At 32.3% G+C, this 26,158-nt stretch overlaps 1 protein-coding gene across 2 annotated transcripts in view; it reads left to right on the forward strand.

The window, feature by feature from the left end:
- Syn1 (Syntrophin-like 1) overlaps positions 1-20,545 on the forward strand; it is a 265,686-nt gene extending 245,141 nt beyond the window's left edge. For both annotated transcript variants that reach the window (XM_083054313.1, XM_083054314.1), the window contains exons 7-9: positions 9,096-9,310; positions 11,387-11,604; positions 14,207-20,545. In XM_083054313.1, the coding sequence (XP_082910439.1) occupies positions 9,096-9,310; positions 11,387-11,604; positions 14,207-14,299 (526 nt within the window). In that variant the 3' untranslated portion in view covers positions 14,300-20,545. The remainder of the gene's footprint in view (positions 1-9,095; positions 9,311-11,386; positions 11,605-14,206) is intronic.
- The last annotated feature ends 5,613 nt before the right edge of the window (positions 20,546-26,158 follow it).

The raw sequence follows: 26,158 nt of genomic DNA on the forward strand, positions 1-26,158 counted from the left end.
AAATAATTAAGATATTATATAGATATAATATATATTATATATATATATTATATATAGATATAAAGAATTTCATCTAATTATTTTTGTGCAATGAAATTATTTCATTATTTCGTCCTATGTCTGACTTAATCTATACTTAACTCCTTGAATGCGTAATGAGTATAATTCACAGTGTATCTTATATATATACACTATACTTATATATATACACTAGCGGATCCTGACGTCGATAGCTCTTTAATGTTTGTTTTTCTTTATTTATAATTTTTAAACAAATTCAGCAAAACTGTTTCTTTCAATTTGCTGGGGGGGGGGGGGTTAATTCCCCCCCCCAGGATCCGCCGTGCTTCTTCAAATATAAATAATTAAATTAAATAAATTAATAAATTCTTCAAATATAGAAAAAATAATTAAATTAAATAAAGAGAATATTAATTGAGGTTTACATTTATCTTATTTGAATGCAATTTTCAACCTTTCTAGATGGATTTCATGTGGAAATATAATGTATTCTCTAACACAGAGAGACGTCCGATACTCGCACGTAAATATTTACAGATTGCTCGTTTCCAATATTCGCCAAGGTTAGGCGCGCACGTATTATGGGAAGACTTTTTTTTTCTTCTCACGCGTTTATTTATTATCGGCGACGGTTCGCCCCATGACCATCAATTCAGATTAGAGCTCGCAACGCAACAGGAATTTTCAAACCACTGTCACATTTTTTTTCTGCACGCCCCCTGCAAATTTATGACATATAGTGCTCATATAGTGTATCGTCAGAACTAGATATCACATATTACGACGTGAGAAAAGGCGAATTATAGATTATAGGACCCATGAAATTAGACGTTAAACATTATCTAGGTTAGAGCTTAAGGGACGAATGTACATTTCTTGCATCAGGTATTTTTCTACGCGTCAATTTTCAGCTCAACGACAGGTTCATACGAGAAATATATAATTTTTCTAAGCTGAACAATTTCCGATTGCGAGTATAGTATCAGTTAAGCAGAGACCTTGCGAGGCGGATCGGCGGCGCCGTTTGCCGTTAAGTGCCCGATTGTTGCGAGATGATTCAACATGCAAGCCGGGACTTGGGCGGAAAATCAATTAGCTCTGAAAGTTTCCCGTCGGAAGCGAGAGCCTGATGAGCGACGACGACTAAAGGAATACCTGACGATGCAAGGAGTGAGCTGAGTGCATTCATCTCTTAAACTAGCTAGATAATTTTTAATTTCCTTCTACCCTCGCGCGCCCCTCTCTCCCCCCGTCGCTGAGTAATTCAGATCTAATTAGCTGCTACAAAGAATGACACCCACTTCTCATTTTTAATTCTTCAATTAGCTGCCGCAGAAACGACGTTGCCGCGATGTTTTTTTTGTCCCGGCCCCTGGCGCAATTATGGAGATTGCAAGTAAACAGAATTCCTGATCGAGATGGGATGTTGCATTGCTTATTAAATCGCGGACACGTATTTATCCAGGAATTTAATAGTTGAGCCTTTGTTGAACCTTTTCGAAAAATTGAAAGTAATGTCCGATAATGTCACGAGTATTATATATATATTGAAGAATTGTAGGAAAGTTTCAGGAATAATTTAAAATTGAGATAGTGACGCAAAGTAAAGCTGGTTATTAAAGCGAAAAGAGAGAGAATAAATAGAGCATTTAATATATATTTATGTAGGATTGTGATGAAACATTGTAGAGAGACAGAAAATAAAGCAATGTTTTTATTAAATTTAAAATAAGTTTTTTCTTATCACAAAATTGCATTAAACATTATCTTTTAATATAAACTTTTTAAATATTTGGCGTCATTTTTATAATTAAAATTTCGCAAATTTATTCTATATTATATATATTATTTATTTTAATAGGTTTGTGAATTGTAATAAATAATTTACAGTAGACAGTGAATAAAGTTTTTTTTATCATGATAAAATGATTTTCTGAGAAAAAAATGACAACTGGAAAGCTTATTTATAAATGTGTCTTATTGAAGGAGATGAATATCGAGATTCTCGTAAAAAGTTGGATGTCGATATGGGACGTTAGCAAGCTTTGATTTTTCTCGTTTTTCTCTTTCAATAAAAGTAACAACTGCAACGAAGGAAAAGCAAAAAGCGCTTCGTTCCATTTACAGATTTACGTTGCAGATTCACTCTTTATTTTTTTTACAGACTCAGACTATTGTGAATTCATAGTTTTTAAATTCTGTATTCATAAATTCTTGAATTTTTTTTTTGAATTTCAAATCCAGTGATTCTTTTTCAATATTCCTATAATCTCGAATAACTATTATTTTTTAAATAATTTAATATATATAAAATTAAAGTTGATTTATTTTTACTATTTTAACGTGCGCTATTACCGCACATAATTTTCTTATACAAATATATTTATAATTTTTTTTTTTATTATTTTTAAAACTTTCATTTCCGAAAGACGAAATAAATTTGCCCTAATATAATCAAACTTAATTTCACTGTCTACTTTTTTCTTCTCAGCCTCCATTTCTCTGTCCCTCTTTCAACTCTCGGTGGCACACAAATTCTGTTTTTCTCCAACGTTTCCCTTCTCGTCCCTCTCAGTTTCTCCTCTTCACGATGTCCAGTGACAAACGGTCGCCTTTCCGCGGCAGCCGGAAGAAAAGCCGGTTCAAAGAGCAGGGAAAACGAACGTTGGAAAAAAAGCGGCAGACATTCCGCAAGGAGAAATATTTTCTAGCGTACGTAACTCATCGAATCTTCCGCGTCACAGGACTCCCGCTGCAAAGAAAAATTCACTAGCGACGAATTGACTTTTAATTTATTTAAGTATTTATCGCTGAAACATTTTATTTCGTTTTTTTGTTTCTCCAACTTCCGCCAAGGGAGGTTGAGTAATTTTGAGAGCGTATTACATTCAGATAAAATATATAAAGTGACTGTTGAAATATTTTATAAGTACTGTCTAAATATTTTCGCTGTCGTATTACTTGGGCAACTTTTCAATTTCACTTTTGAGTTGAAAAATTAATATTGATGAGTAAATTAGTAATTTATTCATGTGTTTCGACAAATCTTTTGAAATTGCGTTTTAATTAATTCTTATAAGCCAGAATATGAGTATATTAAATAAATTGATTTTTATTAAAAATTTTTAAATAATTCAAATATTTAAATAAATATCATTATTCAAACTTAATGATTGAAAAAATTATTACAACTTTAAAGGATATAATGTACATATTTTTGAAGAATTTTTCATTCGAGCATCGAATAATTAAATCCATCCTTGATATACATTTTTTAATAAAATATTTTATACATTATATATAATATTATATATTATTTCTTAAATTATATATATTACGTACAAATCCTTCTCATCTTATATATCCTTTAAATTTTCCTTTAAATTGTCCCTAAATGTAACATGTCTTCGCCGTTCTCGCGTTAGCTTAATAAGATTCATAATTGTCCGCCATAGTAAATTAAAGGTCATAGAGATAGGAGTTAAACTAAGTGGATAAGGGCTAGATAAGAGCGGCTGAAAAAGGGGATAGGCGGAAACGCGGCGGAGGTAGAGAAGAGGGATAGGATGGGATATGAAAGATGAGATCTCGATAATCGAACGGTGAACTGGATCAATTAAATCCTCCGGGGTAGACATTAATTATCGGAGGTGTCGTCGACAGTTTCCGATCGCGCGTGCAATCCAAGTACGATATTCGGAACGAGTTCAGGATTTTGCCCGTAGCGCATCCTGTCCTAATCCTGTCCCCCTTCATCCCCCTCGTCCCACCTTATTTTCCGATTGGTCTCTCGTTCGAGCCATGTAAGAGACTACTTCTTATATATCGATTTCTATTTCCACGAATAAATTGTCAGCGTAAATCATTCCATACAAATGTGAGACGTCAGCAAAATGTTCATGAGGACATTGGCTTTTCGCTCGCTTACGTGTGTTTTGTGTCAAAATAATTAATCAATAAAAAAATATCTCATAAATAAAAAAAATATATGCCAAGTAAAGAAGCATTCACAAAATAAAAAAAAATCGACACAATTGATTTTACTTGTTACTAGACTTATTGATAAATAAGATTAGAGTCACTTGAATGAATCAGCTGTGCGTAGAGTAGCCACGCGCAATCTACCCCTTTCTGTCTTTTTTCTTAATCCGCGCGCGTTTGATTTTATGGATAACGGTGATAAATCTCTGTGAAAAATCGACAGCAGCATGCGACAAAGATAGATCTCATCTCATTGCTTTTTGTTCGTGATTTTTCCGATTGAATTTCAATACGCGCGTTATTTTATATCGTATAAAGTTCCGTCGTTGTGTAAAGGACGTGATAATTTGACACCTCAAACATTAAAGAAGTTAATAAAACGAGAACAGTTTTATTCGTTTGATATACTATTTTTGAAAAATGAAGCAAATTGTAATACTTCTCTCGAGTTTGCATTAATGTGTTGAATGGCTGTTATTGGAAAGATTGCATTGATTGCCTTGATAATTCGCAGTAAATTTCTCATTGACGGTAATCGATAAATATAGTTGTGATTGAGTGCGAGTGTCAATAGGATTGTGCTGAAAGTCGACACTCATCATGACGGAATCTCGGGTCTTAATCGGATTCTTCGTGGTTTAATATCTTGTACTATTTCTGTCACCGATCGTTATTATTTTCGAGGATATAGTGAGTTAATTTTGATTTGAATAATAAATTTTGAAATATGTGTGTGTGTGTGCTCGTGTGTAATAAATTCAACTTACAAATATTACATATATAGTCCGGTTTTACGGTTGGAAATTTATAAATTAGAATTACAATTAATAAACAAATTGAATAAAGCGTAGATGTAATCAGAATTATCGAATTGCATTAAAAAAAAATTAATTAAATCTGACAATGAATATAAAAGCATATAATTCAAAAAATAAAACAAGCTTCTTAAAAAGAACGATGCTATGCAAAAATATTATATTTTAACTTTAACTTTTGAGGCTGAAAGAGAAAAGATTATAAATCAGAACATTTACTTTTTGATTCGAATATATTTTTTTGTTACTTTAGATCTTTGTTCTAATGTTCCTCTTTTTTTTATCCTCCTTTATTATGTCCTTTATTGTTTCATAAAGTTTGTATTAAGCTTCGGAACCATATTCTCTTTAATAAGACAAATTTGATTTTTTTTTGCGAAAATTTTAACGACATAATTCTAACATAATTATAAACCAACAAGTAGATAAAAAATTATTTATCCTTTAAGTATCTTCGGACGGAGTTTAGGTCATTCGAAATACATGTGAAATTTATTCACACAAAGCACGATATATTGAAAATTTTGAAATTGCAGGAAACAAGGCAGGAAAAAATTTATCTCTAAATTCGCAACAATAACGCAAAATGTTACGTTTCCCCTTTTATTACACGTTTAAAATTATCATAAATATAAAATTTATATCGCGACGTTATAACATATATCCGTATATATGTATATGTAAAAACTATTACCGTTTAATATCTGATGCAAAAGTGTCCCTTTGTAAACATATATACATATGTGGAAAAATGAAACGCAAAATGTTATACGAGGAGCAAATGCGTTATGCGTGTTATTGCGGGCACGCCGGAAATGCATGTCCCGTTGCATTATTTTATATATCGTGTTAAACTTTTCCTCCCTCTCGCACGCGCGTCATTGTTGCGATTTAATGTCAGGTTTTTTTCTTTTTTTTTTTTTTCTTTTAACGACGAGCGCCTGGCATTTTCGAGCGGCTTAAATGCGGCGTCAGGCAGTCACGCTGTTTGAATGATCGGTGATCCAGAGCTAAGCCTCGTTTAAATTTTAAGTGAAAAAGGCCCGGAAGCCCGGAACACAGGCATCGATCGTTCCGTGGCAGCTTACGAGCCCGCTGTTTCTCTATCGTGTGTCTATGTTATATACAGGATATATATATATATATATATATATATCTATATAGGACGTACATTCCGAGTATCATTTTCTCGCGAGTAAAAATCTCGGGGAAGAGAGCAAAAATACCGTTTCATTGTTTCATTCGCGTGTCGCATCTCGGAATTCTTTGTATATGTATTATATATATTTTACAAGATATTTTTATAATATATTTTTTCAAATAAACTTGCCGATAAATTCTTTAAAGTGGCTATAGTTTATACGTAATAATGTCGGGAAAAATATGAAACGGAATGGAAAATGTTTTTTTTCAATCTTGTCGAGTCGTATCGTAAAATTGTTTATTTACTCGATTTAAGACGCATTTGTTATTCTTGTATGCATTTGCTAATATAATGTAAGACAATGCTGCTCAGTTAAGTTACTAATTATCTAAACTTGTGTAGCAGTCAATATAGATAGTACTAAGTTAATCACAATAGAGACAAACTTGCTGTTATATTATCATGTAGGTCAATATAATATAAACTAATCGATTCTATTAAGATATCCGATTATATATACTTTCTTATTTTACAACTTTTATTTAATCCGGTCTCACCAAATTTCTCAGGAAAATTTAATGTAATTTAATGTAATTTTTTACACACACTGCTAGGTCCTATAATTCATTGGGCTTTTTAATATCCAATGATGATTAAGGTGCTTTCATAAACCGTAGAGAAAGAGAGAGATCTGTCAGTATTTTACCGAAAGGAAATTTTCCTCGAATTTTATATTGTCACTATTAATCATTTTTCTCCTCGCCAAACATTCAGACATCGTTTCCTCAAAGTTTTCCAAAAGACGAAGAGGGAGACGCGTAAAGGGAGCGGAAGCACGTCAGGAAGCTCTATTTCCGGTCGAGGGGGCCCGTATCGGGCCCGACGCGAGAGCGCGAAATGGCCGACTTAAAGAAGTTTTACTGCGAGACAAACCGGAAGTGATTCGGCTATCCCGAGGGAAACTTTCTTTCCTTCCTGCGGGCTTTTTCGTCGGATTACGGCCGCCGACGAACATCCATTCTCGTTTAACGCTTTTATTTACCGTTTGCGGCTGTCTCTCCAGGCTTCCTCTCGCTTATCGGAATTTTCTTTCGTCGCGTTCTTCCGCTGCTTTATTTTATTTTTATTTTTTTTTTCTTTCCTTCACCGCGTCTTCGTGTGATACGCGTTAGCGATAATGACCAATGTATATCCATTATGTGTCGAGTGAAATCGAATTATCTTGGACAATAACGACGTAACGTGTAATAAGTATGAGAAATAAAGCAAAGTGGAGGATAATATCGTAAAATCTTAAGGCGAAAAATCGACGTAAATATGTCTCTTTAGGAAATATTATTTATCCGTATAGTCTCTTCTCAAATAGATACATCAGAACCTTTCTTTCAACTTCTCTAATTGTTTTGAGCAATACAGTTTTAAGAGAAGGTGTAGATAGACATTTCTATCACTGATAGATGATACATGATACAAGACCATTTAGAAAATATCTTGCCTTGTTCACAAAAAGCCAACTGCATCTCCCATCTGCGATGGGCAACATATTAACACAAACGCGAGAGAAGCTACGAGAGGAGGAGGAAGAAGGGATGGGGTGAGAAAGGGAGACCATTAGGCACGTCGAATGATGCCAGGAGTATGCATTTTTTCCAGTCCGCAAGTGCGCCATTTTTCGCGTCTGTCCTCTTTCTGTCCTCCATTGCATCGGGAGATGTTCTTTCTATCGCTCTTTGTTTTTCTTTTTTTTTTCGACGAGAGGGAGGGGAGGGGTAGAGACAGTGGGTGGGGGAGGAGGACTCGCCAGTGTCCCTCGGAAAAATCTATAAATCTAGCGCGCGGGCTCGCGAACGTCAGGACCATTCGTCAGCGGGCAGATTGGGGTGGAAGGGAATGGGATTCGTGGAGATCGAGGGGAGATGAGGGGTTGGAGATACGCGTTCCCGAACCCGTGTCGGGCGAACGCTGCAGCTTCGTCCCACATGCAATAAAGCCGCGACGATTTTACGAGCGAGGCGAGCCGGATGACGAGGTAATTTACCTACCTACCCACCCGCCCGATCGGATGGTTGGGACGAGGAGACGACGCGCGGGAATGAATCCATGCCGTGACCCGCTACAAGGCGCTTCGATCGTTTCGATAAAGGTCGAGCCGTTTTTCAACCCCCGATACTCCCGGACGCAGCTGTGATTTTTCGCCAGAATTGTTATTTAACCCTTCTGTCAAGACGTAATTGTTCACCTCTCCATCAATGTATGGATACCTGGCTACAAATTGCGTGTTTTTGACACATTGCATTGCGACAATTTTTTTTTACAACTATTACTGCACATCAGTCATTCTTTTTTTCGTTATATTTTAGGAGGTCTTCGATTACAAAGGCCCTTTTGTATTTTGTTTCGGGCGAAGAAAAGTTCTGACTCGATTTTAGCACTTAAGGTTGCTTTAAATATCGTTCAATAGAAGAATTAAGTTAAATTAAATTAAAAAATCGAAACACGATCTTCAGCAGGTTGATTTCTTTCAATACTGTTTTGTATGTCACTTGAGATCAGGACATACATACTATTCGAATTTTTTTTAGTCAATCTGCTAAAGATGATCCAAAGACTTGAAATGTTCAATTTAAATACAGAAGTATTTTATAACAAGATAAAGTTGCGTCTAATTTCTGCGGTTGGCTCTTATTAGCCTGTATGCATCTTGAATTTGGAATTGTGCACCTTTTGATTTATCATAAATTGAAAAAGATTAGATCGAAATTGCTGTGTTAAAAACATTCAGATGCAGAGAGATCAGAGATTGAAATGATTAAGATTATAATAAGTTTTCAGAAAGAAAAATTCAATTAAAACGACATTTTTTTTTAATAACAGCTACTGCATGAAACATTTTTTCCCGTTAATATTTCAGGAGATTTCCGAATATAAAGGAAGCCCTTTGTGTTTTGTTTCGAGCGGAGAAAAGTTCCGACACACTTTTGACATTTCAAGTTGCTTTGGATACCCGGGTTTATCGATAGAAGGATTAAATATCGATAATGCGAATTGGTGTAACCCAGATAGAGAGAGATGAATAATGTACGCTTTTAAGGATCTGCTGGTTCTCAAACGACGACGATTCGAATCGGTTTCAGACTGGTTTCCTCCCCAACGCGGCAGAACGAAGCGGCGAGCAGCAGTAGCGGTTCGACTCAACACGGGGCGACGTTCGCGGTTCGGGTCGGCACGATCGACGGGGTGATCACGCATCATTTACGAGCTGAGACACGAAGAGATCTGGCGGCCTGGGCGCGGGCGATCGTTCAGGGATGTCACGCGGCCGCTCACTCCTTGCGGGAGTACATCGTTCGTAAGTAATTCTCGCATGTTAATTATATATACGTGCAATTCGCTGTAAATATTTCCTATTGTAAATAAAGATTGGCCTTTAATCAGTAAGACAATCTTGGGCTTCAAGAGCCGTCCCTAAATTACGTAAGGCTTTTGGGGGAGAGAAGGGGATTGAAATAATTTATAAGATTTTTGAAAATGTTAAGATAAGATATAATCTTATAAACAATTTTTTTCGTCAAAAAACCATGAAGTTTTCATTTTCACTCATTAATTAATTGTCTTTATCAACTGATTTGAACTATTTTATAAAAATAATAAAAATATAACTTGATATTTTGGAAAAAGACTTACTTTGATACAATAAATATATTTAAATTTCATATCACACGTTTAACCAATTCTTTATCTCTAAAACAAGGTTAAAATATTTGAAAAACCTTATTAATAAAATTATAAAATATTACATAAAATATAGGGAGGGGGGAGATAAAAAATCATAAAAAAAAGCCTTACGTAATTTAAAGATAGCCCCTTGACCGAATTTTTGCGTGTTCAAAGTAATGAAAATAAAATTAATAAAGCGAAAATCGAACATCTAGAAAAATTGGGAGAATAAAATTGGCGAATGGAGATTTAAAATTGTGCAACTGAGAGAGAAAGAGGGGTGGGAGAGGAAGAAATTCCTAGTGCGAGAAATATTTCAAGAAATAACGAGGCCTTCTTTTTGTTTAACGAAAGCAGGATGATAGTCGACATCTATACTCTCTGTCGTTCTCCGCGTTCGGTTCGATGAATTTTAATTTCTTTTCAGCAACGACGAACGGCAATAATAAATCGAGATGAATGCTTCGCCCGTTTCATATACGTCTTTTTGTTCGTGTCTCGCGTCGAACTCATCGATGATAAAGAAGCGACGCGATAGAGAACGCGCAATGGGAAAGGAAAAATATGTATATATACAGGCTGCCTCATAAAGAGAAATGCTAGTACGTTGTAATAAGAAACTCAATTGAAAATTCAATGTTTAGTTGGTAAATATACGCGATGGCACACAAACTACGTTCGTTTAAAATAACGATTATTCAACCATTCCTATAGATTGGCAAAAGACATTTTTTCACATTCATTTTTTTATTCATTTTAATTGAAATTCTTTAGAAAATGAAGAATATGATATGAAAGATGGGAAAATTATAATAGAATAGTCCTCTGTTTCGTAAATTAAAAATCTTGAAAAATACATAAATAATTTAATGCTACACACACCTTCTGTCGAACGATCATAAAATTATGATAATATTAATTATCGTTGTTAATGATTAAAACTCTTTAAAAAATGAAAGAATGTATTTAAAAGGTGCCATATGGGCGACCATAAAATTATGAAAAAATTAATTATTGGTTAATGACTAAAACCTTTTAAAAAATAAAAGAATGTTTTATAAAATGTAGGAAAATTCTAATAAACCTGTCCTGTCCGTTTAAAAAATAAAAAATTTTTTAAAATTTATAGAGAACGTATTATTATATCTTCTGAGTGTCTGTAAAACTATGAAAAAATTAATTATCGCTTCTAATGATTAAAACTCTTTAGAAAATGAAAGAATGTGTTATAAAAATGTAGGAAAGTTTTAATAGAATAGTTCCCCGTTTCGAAAAAAAAATATTTAAAAAAACACGTTAACAACCTATACAATATTTTCATCCGGGTGACAATAAAATTATGAAAAAAATTAATATACGCTGTTAAAGACTTAAACCTTTAAGAAAATGAAAGAATGTGATGCTAATTTGTGACTTTCTTCTTACATTGATTTTTTATTCACTTCTAACATAACTGTACTTATGTACAATTTAGAGTTTCTTTATTATGAAAATTTTGTTAAGGAGGATGTAAATAAACTATCAATTTTTTTATATTAATTTAATATTAATTTTTATATTAAAATATATAAAATATAAAAATAATATTAAACGTTTTCGAATTATATTAAATTGTGAATAGACTCTATTGAATGCGTAAATCTGTATGAATGGATTTTCCTTTCATTTCAAAGGTTATTTTAATTTTATAACATTGCGTGTGTTATAGGTTGCACATGGCAAGGTAAGGCCTGTCAGTTGGTTGTCAACCACGAGGAAGGATTCGCGCTTTATGCCGCCGGAACGCGGAACACTGGTGGTAACGGCGTAAGTCCTGGATCACCACCCACCCCGCTCTGGAAAAGATCTTTCGACAAATTGAAAATGTCCGCGGACGACGGCGCCCGACTCCTGTGGCTCGATTTTGGGGGCGAGGATGGCGAAATTGTGAGTACTCTAGATAGATGTACGAAAATTTTAAAACATCAAAAAGATTGAAAGAGTTCGTAAATTTACCAACGAGTTTGTGAATAAAAACCTTTTTGCTGTAATCGCAATTTTTATCCTCTACGATATTTAATAAGATTACGTTAAGAGAGGAATCGGTGTATCCTTAATTTATCAGTTTTTTTCAACAATGAAACAAATTATTAGATTTGCTCTTACTTATCATAAAACTGTCTCGTTACTTTCTGAGTTTATGGATATATTTAAAAAATCTATATTATATATTTATATATAATTTTTTAAATCTTCTATATTGAGAGAATATTTTTAATTTCAGATATATCCCCCTTTCTAAAAAAAGCATGTTAACTGAGTGAATTTAATTTGTATTAAAGTTTTGAGACTCTTTTCTGCGATGCTGATTGACTGTCTCAATTCGCGTTGTGCGTTATACATTCGTAGCATTTATCCGCGATTAATATTTTTTGACAGAAATCAGCTGATTACTGTCAAAAATATTAATCGAATCTAAAGTATTATAATATATATTATTTGAAACATATTATTATTTTATTTAATTTATTTTGAACAAACTGTCAAACTGCTAACCCTCGCGATGACATTCTCTTGATGCTATGAGTATAACGCATAACGCAAATCGAGGCAGCTAATCAACATCGCGAAAAAGAGGCAACAATACTTAACATGCCTTTTTTTAGAAAGGGACTATAGAACAACACAAGCGCGATTCTTCGATTTTATGTTAAAAAGAATGATACAGAAATCAGCTGATAACTGTCAAAAAATATTAATCGAGTTTAAAGTCCTAACATTTTATTTAAAACACATTATTATTTTAATTTTTATAACATAATATTACTTTAGAATTTAATTAGCAAATTAACGCTTTAACACCTGATGTATTTAAAAAAATATTAATAAAGCGTTAATTTGCTAATTAAATTTTAAAATTATATGTTAAAAATATTAAAATAGTAATGTATGTAAATAATATGTTATAATACTTTATCCTCGATTAAAATATTTTTAACAGAAATCAGCTGATAACTGTTAAAAATATTAACCGTGTTTAAAGTAGCGAATTTCTATCAAAGAATATTAATAAATCTTTTCGTCAATAAAATCATAATTAGTCTCGATGTTGTAATTACCTCGATTATCAAAAGATTCTTGCAGAAAATTCTATTTTTTTGTTCGACTTTCTGTTAAAGAGTTAAATACTAAATTTTTATGCACACACATTGCATAATTAATTAATATATATTTCTTTTATGCATTGATTGCAATGCATGCATAAAAATATGTGAATTAATTATGCAATGCATAAAAATTCATTATTTAAATCTTTAACAGAGAACAAAAGAAATAGAATTTTCTACAAGAATCTTTCGATTCGAAAATATCTGCGCTTTCATTAGATTCGCGCGTCTATACACATCCACCACGCTGCGCGTTTCGCGCGAGACTGACCGCAAGACTCAAGACTCTGAGCAGCGGTATCGCCAAGCGCAGCCTATACGTCTGCCATGCTGCGCGTCTCGCGCGAGACTGATTCTCGAGACCTTGCGATTGCGAGACTGACGATTGACGATCAGTCTCGCGCGAAACGCGCAGCGTGGCGGACGTATAGACTGTACTTGGCGTCCTTGGCGATACCGCATGTATTGCAATCAACGCATAAAATAAATATATATTAATTAATTATGCAATGTGTGTGTGCATACAAATTCAGTATTTAAATTTAATACAGAAAGTGCGAACAAAAAATAGAATTTTCTACAAGAAGTTTTTGATAATCAAGATAATTCATAACATCGAGATTAATTACGATTTTATTGGCGAAAAGATTTATTAATATTTTTTTATAGAAATTAGCTACTTTAAACTCGGTTAATATTTTTGACAGTTATCAGCTGATTTCTGTTAAAAAATATTATATATATATATATATAATCGCAGATAAGATATTATAACATATTATTTACAATATATTAGGTACTATTTTACATTTTATAACATATTATTTTACAATTTTATTAGCAAATTAACGCTTTATTAATATTTTTTGACAGAAATCAACTAATTAAGGCGTTAATTTGATAATTAATTTTTAAAATAAGAATATGTTATGAAAATTAAAATAATATTATGTTTTAAATAATATGTTATAATTTCTTAAACTCGATTAATATTTTTGACAATTATCAGCTGATTTCTGATGTCAAAAATATTAATCGAGTTTAAGAAATTATAACATATTATTTAAAACATAATATTATTTTAATTTTCATAACATATTCTTATTTTAAAATTTAATTAAAAAATTAACGCTTTAATCAACTGATTTCTATCAAAAATATTAATTAAGTCTAAACAAACTTTATATAAAAATATCATGCTTTTTTATATAAAATCGAGGAATGACGCGTGTGTAACGCGTGCTTGTGTTGTTCTAATATATATAAAATAGATAATAAATATATAATACATAATAAATATATATGTATTATATATATATAATTTTTTGTATATATTTATATATAATCAGTAAATAAAGAAGTATTGATTGATCCTGTTATAGGAGCTTGACCTGGAGAGCTGTCCGAAACCGATCGTGTTCGTCCTGCACAACTTTCTTTCCGCGAAGATTCACCGGCTCGGTCTGAGCGCATAGGGGCACGAGGGGGCCTTCACAGAGGCCCCCGATCTACCCCCTCACACCACCAGGTCTGTTACTAGCGTCTTTCTTCATTGAACCAAAATGAATCACGGCGCGAAAGAGAAAAGAGCTTTTTCTCTCTTCGAGGATTCGATATTAAATGAGATTTGATGCACGAGGCACGTATATAAGAAATGCAAGGGCTATCCTTGCCCTTGTCGCGTCGCGTACAGTGTTTCTGTCTTCGCGGCATTAAAATGTGAAAAGAGATAGGTTTGAAATGAAGAAGAATAAAACGGTGAAGTTACAATTTCGGGAATGACTGATATTAGGACAGAGAGAGTTAATAGATAATAACAGTCCGAGGATTCTAAAATTGCAAGACTCTCAATCTAACAAAGTTCCAATATATAACTGTCCCCCAAATATTTATTATCTCTAATTATTTAATTTATGCCAGAATCTGAAAATTCAAGATTCTATAAATCAGATACAATTGAGGTTTTAGATAAATATTTACGAGTCTAAAGCCTTGAAATCTGAGCGATTCTTAAAAATTATTTTCAAAAGAAATCTATGAATAATAATTTTTTAAATTTTTTCAAGAATTTAATATTTACGAATTTTATTGCATGTTTTAGCATTATTAAGAATTGTCAATAATCTTTCTCTTTCTCTCTCTTTCTCTGAAAATAAAAATATTCTCTCGATACCTAATATCTTAAAAATTCCAAAAATATCTTGACGGCCTAATTCTTTTTATCAAAGATGCAAAGATCCAAATTACGCACATCCTAGAATTCTCGGACTTGATGCAAGGAGATACAAGGAGAACGAAAAAAAAGAGACTATATATGTATAAGTTTGATAGTCCACATAGAATCTTCAAGAGAAGCTCGATTATACGATAAATCGACTCGGGACGATCCTTAAAAAAAAATCGGGCGACGGTCCCTTTTCTCCAGTTTTTTTCTCTCCAACGATAATCGATACGAAGCCATCCACGAGACGATATATTGAAGAAAGTACGACACACACGTAACAAGGACGGAGAGGCGGAGGGGTGGAGGAGGAAACGCCCACGCCGCTAATCAACGCGCCTAAGTAACTAATTATATATAATTAACTATTTACCTAATCCTAAGAGTATATATATATAAGGACTAATCGCAAAAGAACTGACTTGGCGGAATTATCGAAATAAATATTCACACTGATCCTATCTTGGATGTTGAATTGTGGTTATATTATAACGAGCATGGAAACCAGATCCAAGCGCGATTGTTTAAACGACGATCATGATACTTTGATGTAATATATTTCGGCTTTCAAACGCAATTCGATTGATGATAATCTGAATTTTGGGAAATAACGATACGCGCAATCGTACAATCATATTCCGATGATTGCTAAATATATGTTAAAGATATTTCCAAAAAAAAAAAAGTTTCACTATAAACGAAATTTTATTTTATCTGTTGGATTTCACTTTGAAATGTCTCGTTTAAAAAAAATTTGTAAAATAAATATTTTATGACAAATGATACATTCGGGAGTTAATAATTTAATTTTATTTGCGTAAGTATTTCGATTTAATTTTAACTTAATTAATTTAATTAAACCAATTCAATTAAATTGCGATATTTTAGGTAAATGCTATTTTTAATTTCACCAATTTATTTTATCAATTTATTTTAGTACTTTTAGTAATATATTATTCGTAAATTGATGTAACGATGTACAGATGAGATATATTTCATAGCCTGATAAGCTTTGCATACACATACACAGAGACACAAACACACACATACCCAAACATATTGACATTTTATTTAGTCAATATTCGTGTATTCGTCGTGTTATTCGGTTAAATAAATTTTCAACGGATTTCAATTATTCTTATATACCGAAATATTTCGCGTAAAAAAACAAAAAAATCTTGAAATTTCTCTTTGTCGTTTAAACATCGCGATAATTCTGATCTCGCGTACGATCGAGAAACGTTTAGACGAAGCGTGTAACGTACTCGTTACGAGAGTAGAAGCTATTATAATAAAGGCCTATGTTTTCACCGTTCATATAACGTTAACGTTGATCATCCAGTTCCAATATCTAGCTCTCTCATCGTCACGAGATATCGCGTTGTATACGCATTTGACGTAAACGCAACTACCAATCGTATGATCATTTTCAAGATCGCGTGATATTATTATATATAGAGACATCACATTTGCGAGGAAAATTCACCGTAATATCGAGAATAAAACAGTGCGACATTTTTCTGTCGATGCAACGCGAAGATAGGAAACCTTAACGTTAAATGCGACGATGAAAACATCGGTCATTATTATTATCCAACAATGAGCCGCTCATTGGTATTCGACCCTTCAGTTCCCTCGGAAGTTTGCAAGGTACACATTCCTTTAAATTCACCTAAGGAATAAAAGAGAGAAAGAGAAGCAGGAAAGAATAATAATGATAATAATAATAATAATAATGATAAAATAAATCTGTTTATTATTCCGACCAAGAGCTTCGTCAGACTATATTATACACATTGTATTATATATTGCAATGCGGAAATAAAGAGAGAGAAATTTGGGGTGGATGCTTCATTGCGGCTAATTATAATTAGCGAGCTCCTCTCTATTGACCAACCAGTTTATATATACATATATATATATATATATATATATATATATATACACCAGGGGAGGAAAATTATCACATTTTCCCGTTACTTTAATTTTTCAACACACGGGGAAGGGGGAGGGGGATGAGTCTGCTTCTCTCTCATTTTTCGAAAAAAAGCAGGAAAAAAAATTTTACGCGCGTTACTAAAGTCCGGCAGAAGTTGGGAACACCTGGAAAGGACTTAAGGAGTTTACTCTCTTGATCTTCCAGCGGGGAACTTTCCGCGAGATAACGTGTTTCGTTTTGGTAAGGCGATATTTATGTCACTCCCCTCCCCCCCTATCCACCTGCCTGCAGTCAAAGCGCCTCGAGTGAGTTCGCGGAAGTTGGAATATCCTTCCCCAAACGCGTTTCTCGGCCAAAATACCACCCTCGGAATTGTACTCGAGAGGCGATCGCCATCGATCTCTCGGCCAGACAAAATGGAAATATCCTCCTGGCGGCCGTTTCGCGACGAGGCGAGAGGTGAGGTGAAAATCGAGGTTGACTTATACGTTCAGGATCTTCCAGCTTCTTCGTGTTCTCGTGTTGGAGAAGAGGATCCTCCGCCTCCCCTCGTTCTTAAATTCTAGAATTCGCGAAACTCTCTCTCTCTCCCGCATCTTTTTTATAAAATTTAATGGAAAAAAGTAATATTTGTAAAATTTGTAATTTAATAAAAACGAAAACTAGACGATTGCCTTTTTCCAAAGTCAAAGAGGGATGCTTATCGTGTAAGATTGAGGGAACCGAGTATGTCGATCCAAAAAATTATGAAACTTGTCAAACATCTTGATTTATAGCAAATGATTCCTGAATTAGATTCAACACGTTTCAAGTGATACAAAAATTCCTATATGTTCTTGACATATCCGTGGAAACTTTTTAGATTATGGATAGCCAAAAATGGCGTTCTGAACCACTTTGGTGTTGTTTACGATCTAGATAAAACTTTATCAGAAGAATAAAAAGAAGAAACGCTCGAAGTAGAAGGTTTCTTGATAAATCAATGGGCGGCCATTTTAGTTGTTTTGTACGATATTCATATTCTTTAAATCGCAGGTAAACTTAAAGTAGCAAAAAGCGTCGATGTGTGCAGCCTGATTTTTTTGTTTCACAAAAGCAATAGTCTACCTGAATGATTGTTCGTGTCATATTTTGTTCAGAAGAAAGAATACAAGAATAAAAAAAATTTATAAAACGAGATGAAAAGAGAATATAAGATTGTAAGGATTTCCAAGGATCCGAGACTCTTATTCGAAATATAAAGGGAGAATGAAGATTATTGGAGGATATAATCAAAGAGTTTAAAACCCCATGATTTCCTATATATATATAATCTTGAAACTCATTTCACTGCGACATTTCTCTCTCTCTCTCTCTCTCTCTCTCTCTCTCTCTCTCTCTCTCTCTCTCTCCCTTTCTCTCTCTGCTTAAATAAATTTATTTCTAACTTTTTAAATAAATTTTAAGATAATTTGCAGTTTGATATTTAAAATATACGGAAGTTTAGAGATTTAAGAAAAAATTCAGCAATTTATACGCATTTAAATAAAAAAAAGTAAAATATAAATCAAATTTTATAAATTAAGATGATGTAAAGATTTATATATAAATCTGATTCCTCGAAGATACATGAGAATTTCCACAAAATGCAAAATCCTTGGAATCCAATCTACACTGTTGTACTCCTAATTTTGAAAAATGCGAAGGATATCTAGAAATCTCCGTTTGATTTCACAACTCTGCAATTTGCGAATCTCTCTTTAATTTTAAGAAGCCGATGCTTTAAAGATTTAGAACATCATTACTCAATTCCAGTACATCAACTCAAATGCGAAAGTGATTTACTGGCAATCGACAATATATCATACATATATATTTCTCAAGTTTTTTAAATTATCTCGAAACGAGGAAATCAGGCGTTTAAGCGGTTATCTTTGACGAACAAGGTTACGAAAGAGGGTGTGTAAGAAAAACAAAGGCTTCCCCACAGACTTTTATAGCATATCGAGTTGTATTCGATATATTGTACTTTCACCAGACTGTATATCGATACAAATGACCAAACGACCATCGCGCTATTATTAATTTATCTATTATCCAACAGCGTGCTTTCTCTTTCTCTCAGAAAGCATTTGTTTGCACTATATTTTCTACATTCTCTTGAATACTATAACCACGAGTCTCTCAATTCTTGATCTTCTCCTCGGTACTTTCCTTCCACGCATTCATTTTCGACTATTCTATCGATAATAATAATCGTAATAATAATAATAAACGAGATGACGATAATAATAATGATAATAATGTGTGTCTACTTGGGACAGCGACATGAAACGGGTAACCACCGCGATGCGGGGTCTTGTCACAGGGTAATGCCCGCATAGCCGCCTTGTATCGGTTTCAGGAAGAGAGACTGCAGGACGGAGCTGACGGGCAAACCTTTCAAACAATAATGACGACGATAATAATAATAATATTTTAACTATACCGACAAATTTTTCTAATACATATATCGCGCAGACAAATTTCGCCTGTCACGAATAAACGACAAAAAAAGAAAAATAAAAGAGAAAAAAATGGTCCGGGGTGCGTGTGTTATAAAAGCCTGTGTGATCTTCTCCTTTTTGATCTGTATAAATGAAAAAAAAGATACACGAAAAAAGAAAAAAACACATACGAGTGTCTCCCATCGAGATTGTTGAGTGTTGTATAGGGTGGACGTACAATAATAAGATTTCGAGATTAAGTAGGACATATCAACGAAGCCATGTAATATTGATTGTGCCCATTTGTCACTTTCCGAGCGCTCCTTCGAGTCGAAACCGGAAGTACGTCTTTTATCTCGCCCTTGCGATTCGCGCAACCCCTATATGCGGGCGCAGTTCTCGTCTATGTACATAGATTATTTAACGAAATCGCCGTTCGGGGAGATGGGATCGCTCTCGTTTATTTCTATAAAAAATTACGTAATTATATACTAGAATAATTTTAGATTTTAAAAGATTAGAATTAAATTAAATTGATCGAAATTTTCATTAGTTTTCTATTTAATTTACGTTTCAGAAAGCTCTGCGCACAGTATTTAAATAACAATTTATGTAGAAAATAGTATATAATATTGTTATTTAATATTAATTTCATATTAATATTTAATATTAATTAATAATTAATATTTTACGAATTTTTATTTGAAGAACGTTCAAAGAGAACAGTTAATATTTTATGATAAACTTGTTAGAGCGATGCAATCTCTAATCTTTTGGTATCGAGGAAAATGGCGGGGGGCGAGGATTTTGGTGGTAAATTAATGCATCCGTTTCGGATCGATGGAGCGCGACTCGCATAAAGGCGCATAAAGCGACTATTAACGAGTTATTAACATAATCATTATTAACGAACTAAGTTGAACATCGAGGATTTCATTAACGGATTCGTTCGCGCGTGAAATGCGTTATTTTTCTAATGATTTCGAGCGAGTCGTTGCCAGAACGTGACGGAATCCTTCCGCTATTATTTTCTCTAAGTTTTACAGCGAATTTGTATTTCCATGAGTTACCAAATAAAGAAGAACGGTTAGAACAACGAATGGATTGTTATTTTTTATTCTATTTTATAAAATCTTTATTCTATTTTATAAAATCACTTTATTGTCATTATTTATTTTTAATATTATTATTATTAATAAAATAACCAAAAAAACATAAATTTTAAATAGAAAAATTAAAAGAATAGCAATTGTCAGTAAAACAATTGTCGAGTTGATCAAGGTAAGTATATACATGCCCGAATTTTAATTTTGATTTCCAAGTATATATTTCTCCTCTTCATTCTAGCTCTTCATGAATAGCTTTTAACTTTTCATAATAATTATTACATTTGAGAATTTGAAAGGATTTATTAATAATTTAATAACGCGTACAATTATTACTATAAAGTTCGAAAACTTTAAGATAAAATTAATGTAAAAATATTGCAATTTGAGTTATATATATATATGTGTAAGTTAATTTTTAAATTTTAAACATTCAACAATTTAAAGAAATAAGTATCTTATTATAGAGTATCTTCAAGATATTTGTGGTGAGGAAGATAATCACGAAATCTTAAGAAGCTTTTGGAGGTAAGTATATATAAAAAAACCAATACAAGAATAAAAATAATAATATTCATCTTATTTAAAGCCAATGTGGGATAAATATAAAATTCTTTTTCAACTAATTTAAAAGGTAAAAAAAAAAAAATCGTGTTACCTCAAAATTTTTCAGCTTTACAAAATATATAGGTACATTAAAATTAATACTTAAAAATTGATACTTAAAATGAATTAATAAATGATAAATTTCGAAGTATTTATCAAAAGCAAAAAGATTTTATTAAACATGAATCTACACATCAAAAATTTTACAGTTATAAACATCATATATGATTCATTAGATCCAGCAAATTATTATTTCATATTATTTTTATCGATAAAAATTTCAAGAATTTATATACCTGAACCATAATAAACTAGATCGCGATTTTAAATATATTACATTCGAATTTATCTCTTGTGTTACTTGAAAGGAGTTGATCAATAATTTTCGGATACTCTAAACGGAAAAAAACTTGACACTTTTAAATACGTGCAGATCTCAATTATTTTGTGACTTCGTAAAATATGTCAATAGATGCATCTCGAAATAGATCTTGAAAACACATCTCGCGCATCTTCGATAAAATGAAGTATTTTTGTCTGACAATTCAGAAGCGTTGATTGATTTTTATATTTATGGTCGCTAATTTTTTTGTTTATCTCGATAAATGTTATAACATGTGGACGTATTCAAAGTGTTTGAGATCATCAATTTAATATAAAAATAATGGAATTTGAGTGTTTTATGTATGTAATATAAATTTTATATATAAACAATTTAAAGTTTAATTTAAGAATTAGTTTATATATATATATATATATATATATATATATATAAAAGCTGGTATTAAAATTTTTGAAACATTCATAGTGTAAAGAAGTAAATTTCTTATTATCAATATATTTGCAATGAAGAAGAAAATAAAGAAAATTAATTTGAACGCCTATGTAAGGGGTGCTTAAAACGCAGCGTGTGATTTACGTGCGGTAAGCCCCGCGAGCGAAATGGAAGAGATCCTCGGCCGGAAGACAGATCAGAAAAGTTTTGCGAGGCAATCACGAGACGTGGATATTGGGACTGCCGATAAAAATGACAAAGTCTCGAAACTTTTTGTCCCTCTCTCGCCGTTCCTCCTCGCTCTGTGAAAACCTACTTTTGTCGCTTCCAGTCACGAAGCTCCGTGCGTGATTCTTCTGAATTTCTTTCGAAACTCCAATCGCGCAGTCGTATAAATTATGTATCGAAACGTAAGAAAAAGAAAAAAAGAAATTTTCTCCCAAATTGTAATCATTATCGAAATCGGTCATCGAAAATCAAACAACAAAAAATATATATAACATTTTATAATATATATAGAGTGAGAGTCATTTTAACAAACAAACAACTTTTGTGCGAAATATTTTTTTATTAAAGCATAGAAAAGAAATTTAGGGAGTGGGATATTAAAATAACTTACCCTCTATATTTCTTACAATTATTTTCTGTTTCAAAAAATGAATATTTTGAATCCGCGTAAAATCTGAGATAATCTGAGAAATAAATAAATCGAGAAATAATATTTAGTAACAAAAATAATAAATAATAAAGTTATAATTACTTACTTTTTAATTCCTTTGTTGTTGTTTGACGCCTCCTCTTCCTCTATCTCTTTTTCTTTCTTTCTCGTCTGTTCTTTGCTGCTCCTTTGGGACATACACTCGCGAAATGGCTAATTACCATCGCGCGCGCACTAAAGACTAGAATATGACGATGCAACACTTTGTGCGCGTCACTTTACATACTACGTTAATTTCACAAGACGTGCACTTTGTTTTATATCACGACGAAGGAATGCGAACGTCACACTTAAACGCGAAATTGGCACTGAAAATTCACGCGGACAAATTCGCGAGGAATAGTTAGACATAATCGTGCGTTCGATATTTTCCAATATTTGCCAGAAAGGAAGAGAAAGATACAAGATGATAAACTTATTATTTAAAAAATTTATTATTTTTGTATGTTATCTTTCGCAGCAGGTATTAGTATAGAAGAATAAAACACAATTATTTTTGACGATATTACGCGAATTTGTACGCGAGAATTTTCGTATTTTCATGCCGCGATATAAAATACAGAATACAAGTAACGTTCAAAATGCTAAGTAAAATGCCGCGCGATTTCGTTCTATTCTAGTAATTAGAGCGTATGCGATTATAATTAATTATGGGGTGTAAATAATTAATTGTTTTATTAATTAATAATTTGTTATTTGTAAAATTAATTGCTCGCTTATCTTCACGGTAATGATTGACAATCAATTTACAGCATTGTGTGTAAAATGATGCATCTAAAATATTCTAAATATTTTAAAATATTTGAAATTTATTATATATATAATGTTTATATAATTATAATAATATATGTATATATAAAACATTGTAGTAATTAATTGAAAAATAGCGAAAAGTTGTGTATATGTCAAAAAGCTATATTAATAGAAATACTGAATATTTATTAAATTTTCGTCTTTATCATTAAACTACAGAATGAAAGAATCTAATTTAAATATATATATATAATATTTATAGCATTTAAAAGATTTAAATAATTTTTAAAGATTGTTTATATAAGCGTTAAAAATTTCTATATATCTCATATTTTATACAAGTTTCTATATAAGTACTAACATCGCTAATTAATTAGATATCGCTAATAAAAAATTTAAATTTTTAATAATATTAATAATTAAATTTAGTGTGTTATTTATTATATATAAATAAATTGAAAGACATAATACAGAATGATCCGATTCTCGAAACAACATAATATAGCAGTATTAAAATATACTTGAAAATCTAAGTAGTAAAAATATTTGATATATTTTATTTCATGCAATTTTTAAGATTTAAATATTTGAAGTTTACTATATAATTTCAAACTATGTTTAGAAGATTGCCTGTCCGTGAATCACGCATACGGTAAGATTAGTAATCGTGCACTTTAAGATCTTCATTACTTGATATTTCCATCACGAAAAGCAAATTCTTATATATAACGTAAATAAGTACTAATTTATTGCTCATTCATTATTGTAACTTCAAATTTACTGTTTGAATTTACTTAAGCAAATTTGTAAAAAAATAGTGAAAAATCTTTTAACTGTGCTGTAGTTAGAATAAATTGTGCTAATTAAAATTAATTAAAAAATAATTAACTGCTTTTTTCAGTTTTGATATTAAAACAAATTATATTTCCCATATTTCCCTCGAGATATAAAAATGTCGAATTTATTACCTATCGTTTCGCGCGTTTCTCTCTAGATGCCTAGTTATTTAATTTAGGATACAAGCTCGCACAAAACAAATACAAATATTGATCATTAGTGCAATATTGAGCGCGCATTCGAAAAGGATTTCGCAAAAAGCGAATTGTTGAATACAATTGTCGAACCAACAACGGACATTGTCGGGTTGTGCTTCACGTTATTTGTCGGTCTGTCACCGTCACACGCATCAACAAATAGTGTGAATTATCATTGTGTCTGGCCGATTGTACGCCACGTTTACGAAAAAAAAGGAAAAAAATTCGAAGCCGATAAAATTGATCGCATATTCGTCAATATTCGTTCGAAATTTTTGCGCAATAGCTTTATCATGTTCGCGTTATGAGGGTTACGATATCGGCATCGTGCTTTGTTACACGAAGCTTCAAACTGAGTTTTTTTTTTACAGATATCGTGCCCAACACGAAATTTGAAAATAGAAATATAAAATTTTTTTTTTAATATACTTATTGACGTTTTTCAATTTTGTCGATAGCCGGAAGAGAGACACTAACTGTGTATCGATACTTTTCTAATTTCATCACTTTACATTAAACGTCAAAGCATTTTTTATCAATTAAGTTTCAAGAGATAGCAAAATATTACTTTTGAGTTTAACTTGACGTATAATTTATTTCATTACGGAGGTTTGATTTGAAACTTGATTTCCTAGGTATTTAACGCTCTAAAATTGAAAAGTTTACGACTCGCGTTGACATGTTTATTTTAGTAACTGTTATGCGGAATGTGTATATAAAGTGAGATAATATAGCGTGTAATCAATTTTAAGAGTTCAAACATTATCATGTAATTTTACTACAAATGGATATCGCATAGTTTCTGGTGTAATGCATCTAAAATATCCTAAATATTTTAAACTATTTAAAATATAGTTAATAAGATATTTATAATTGATAATAATGGATATATGTATATAATACTTTAGAGAGTATTTAAAAGATTAAAATAATTTTTGATTATTTATGTAAGAGTAAATTTCTATTTATGTCATATTTTATACAAATTTATATCTAATCACAGTTATCAGTAATTAAAAATGAAAATTTGCAATAATATTAATACTTAAATTTACAGCGTTATTCAATATATACAGAATGCTTCAAAATTCTCGAAACAAGATAATATACATAGTAATATTAAAATGTTCGAGAAATTAGGTAATAAAAATATTTAAAATTTATTTTATTTTTTGCAGATATAAGTATTTGAAATTTGTCAAAAATTGTGAAAGGCTCTCACTTGAATTCGTACAAATAATAACACTTTCCGGAGAGAGAACAGGCTGAAAGAAAAGCGCCCTTTCCGTGGAATTTTTCTTCCTTAACGTCCTCCCTCTTTTTTAACGAGCACTCTTTTCGAGGTGAGATTTTTAATCTTCCTCGTCATATTAATCCTCGTTCTGCAGATCGAGCGGTCGCAGGCGCAAAATAACAGCGCGCTTTGACGTTAATTGAAATTACGGCTTATCCAGGCGCGACGCCGGCACTCTCTCTCTGTGACGTTAGGTCTCTGTGTTGGTTGCGGCTTGATAGCCGGGATTTTTGTAACGACGTCGCGTCGCTGTTTGCGTGCTGTTGCGCGACATCCAGGAGAAAAGGATCGCGGGTCGGAATTTGACACACAAGCGCGCACATCTCTCGCGCGCTCGGAGGATATAACGCGTGGGGGGGTCCAGGGGATCGAAATAACGTCGACCGCCGCTATTTGCATTTCAATCGGCCGTCTATCGTTCCG

Source organism: Prenolepis imparis, unplaced genomic scaffold, assembly GCF_030444845.1.
Source record: "Prenolepis imparis isolate NDT839.2.m4 unplaced genomic scaffold, iyPreImpa1.0 SCAF_14, whole genome shotgun sequence".
NCBI lineage: Eukaryota > Metazoa > Arthropoda > Insecta > Hymenoptera > Formicidae > Prenolepis > Prenolepis imparis.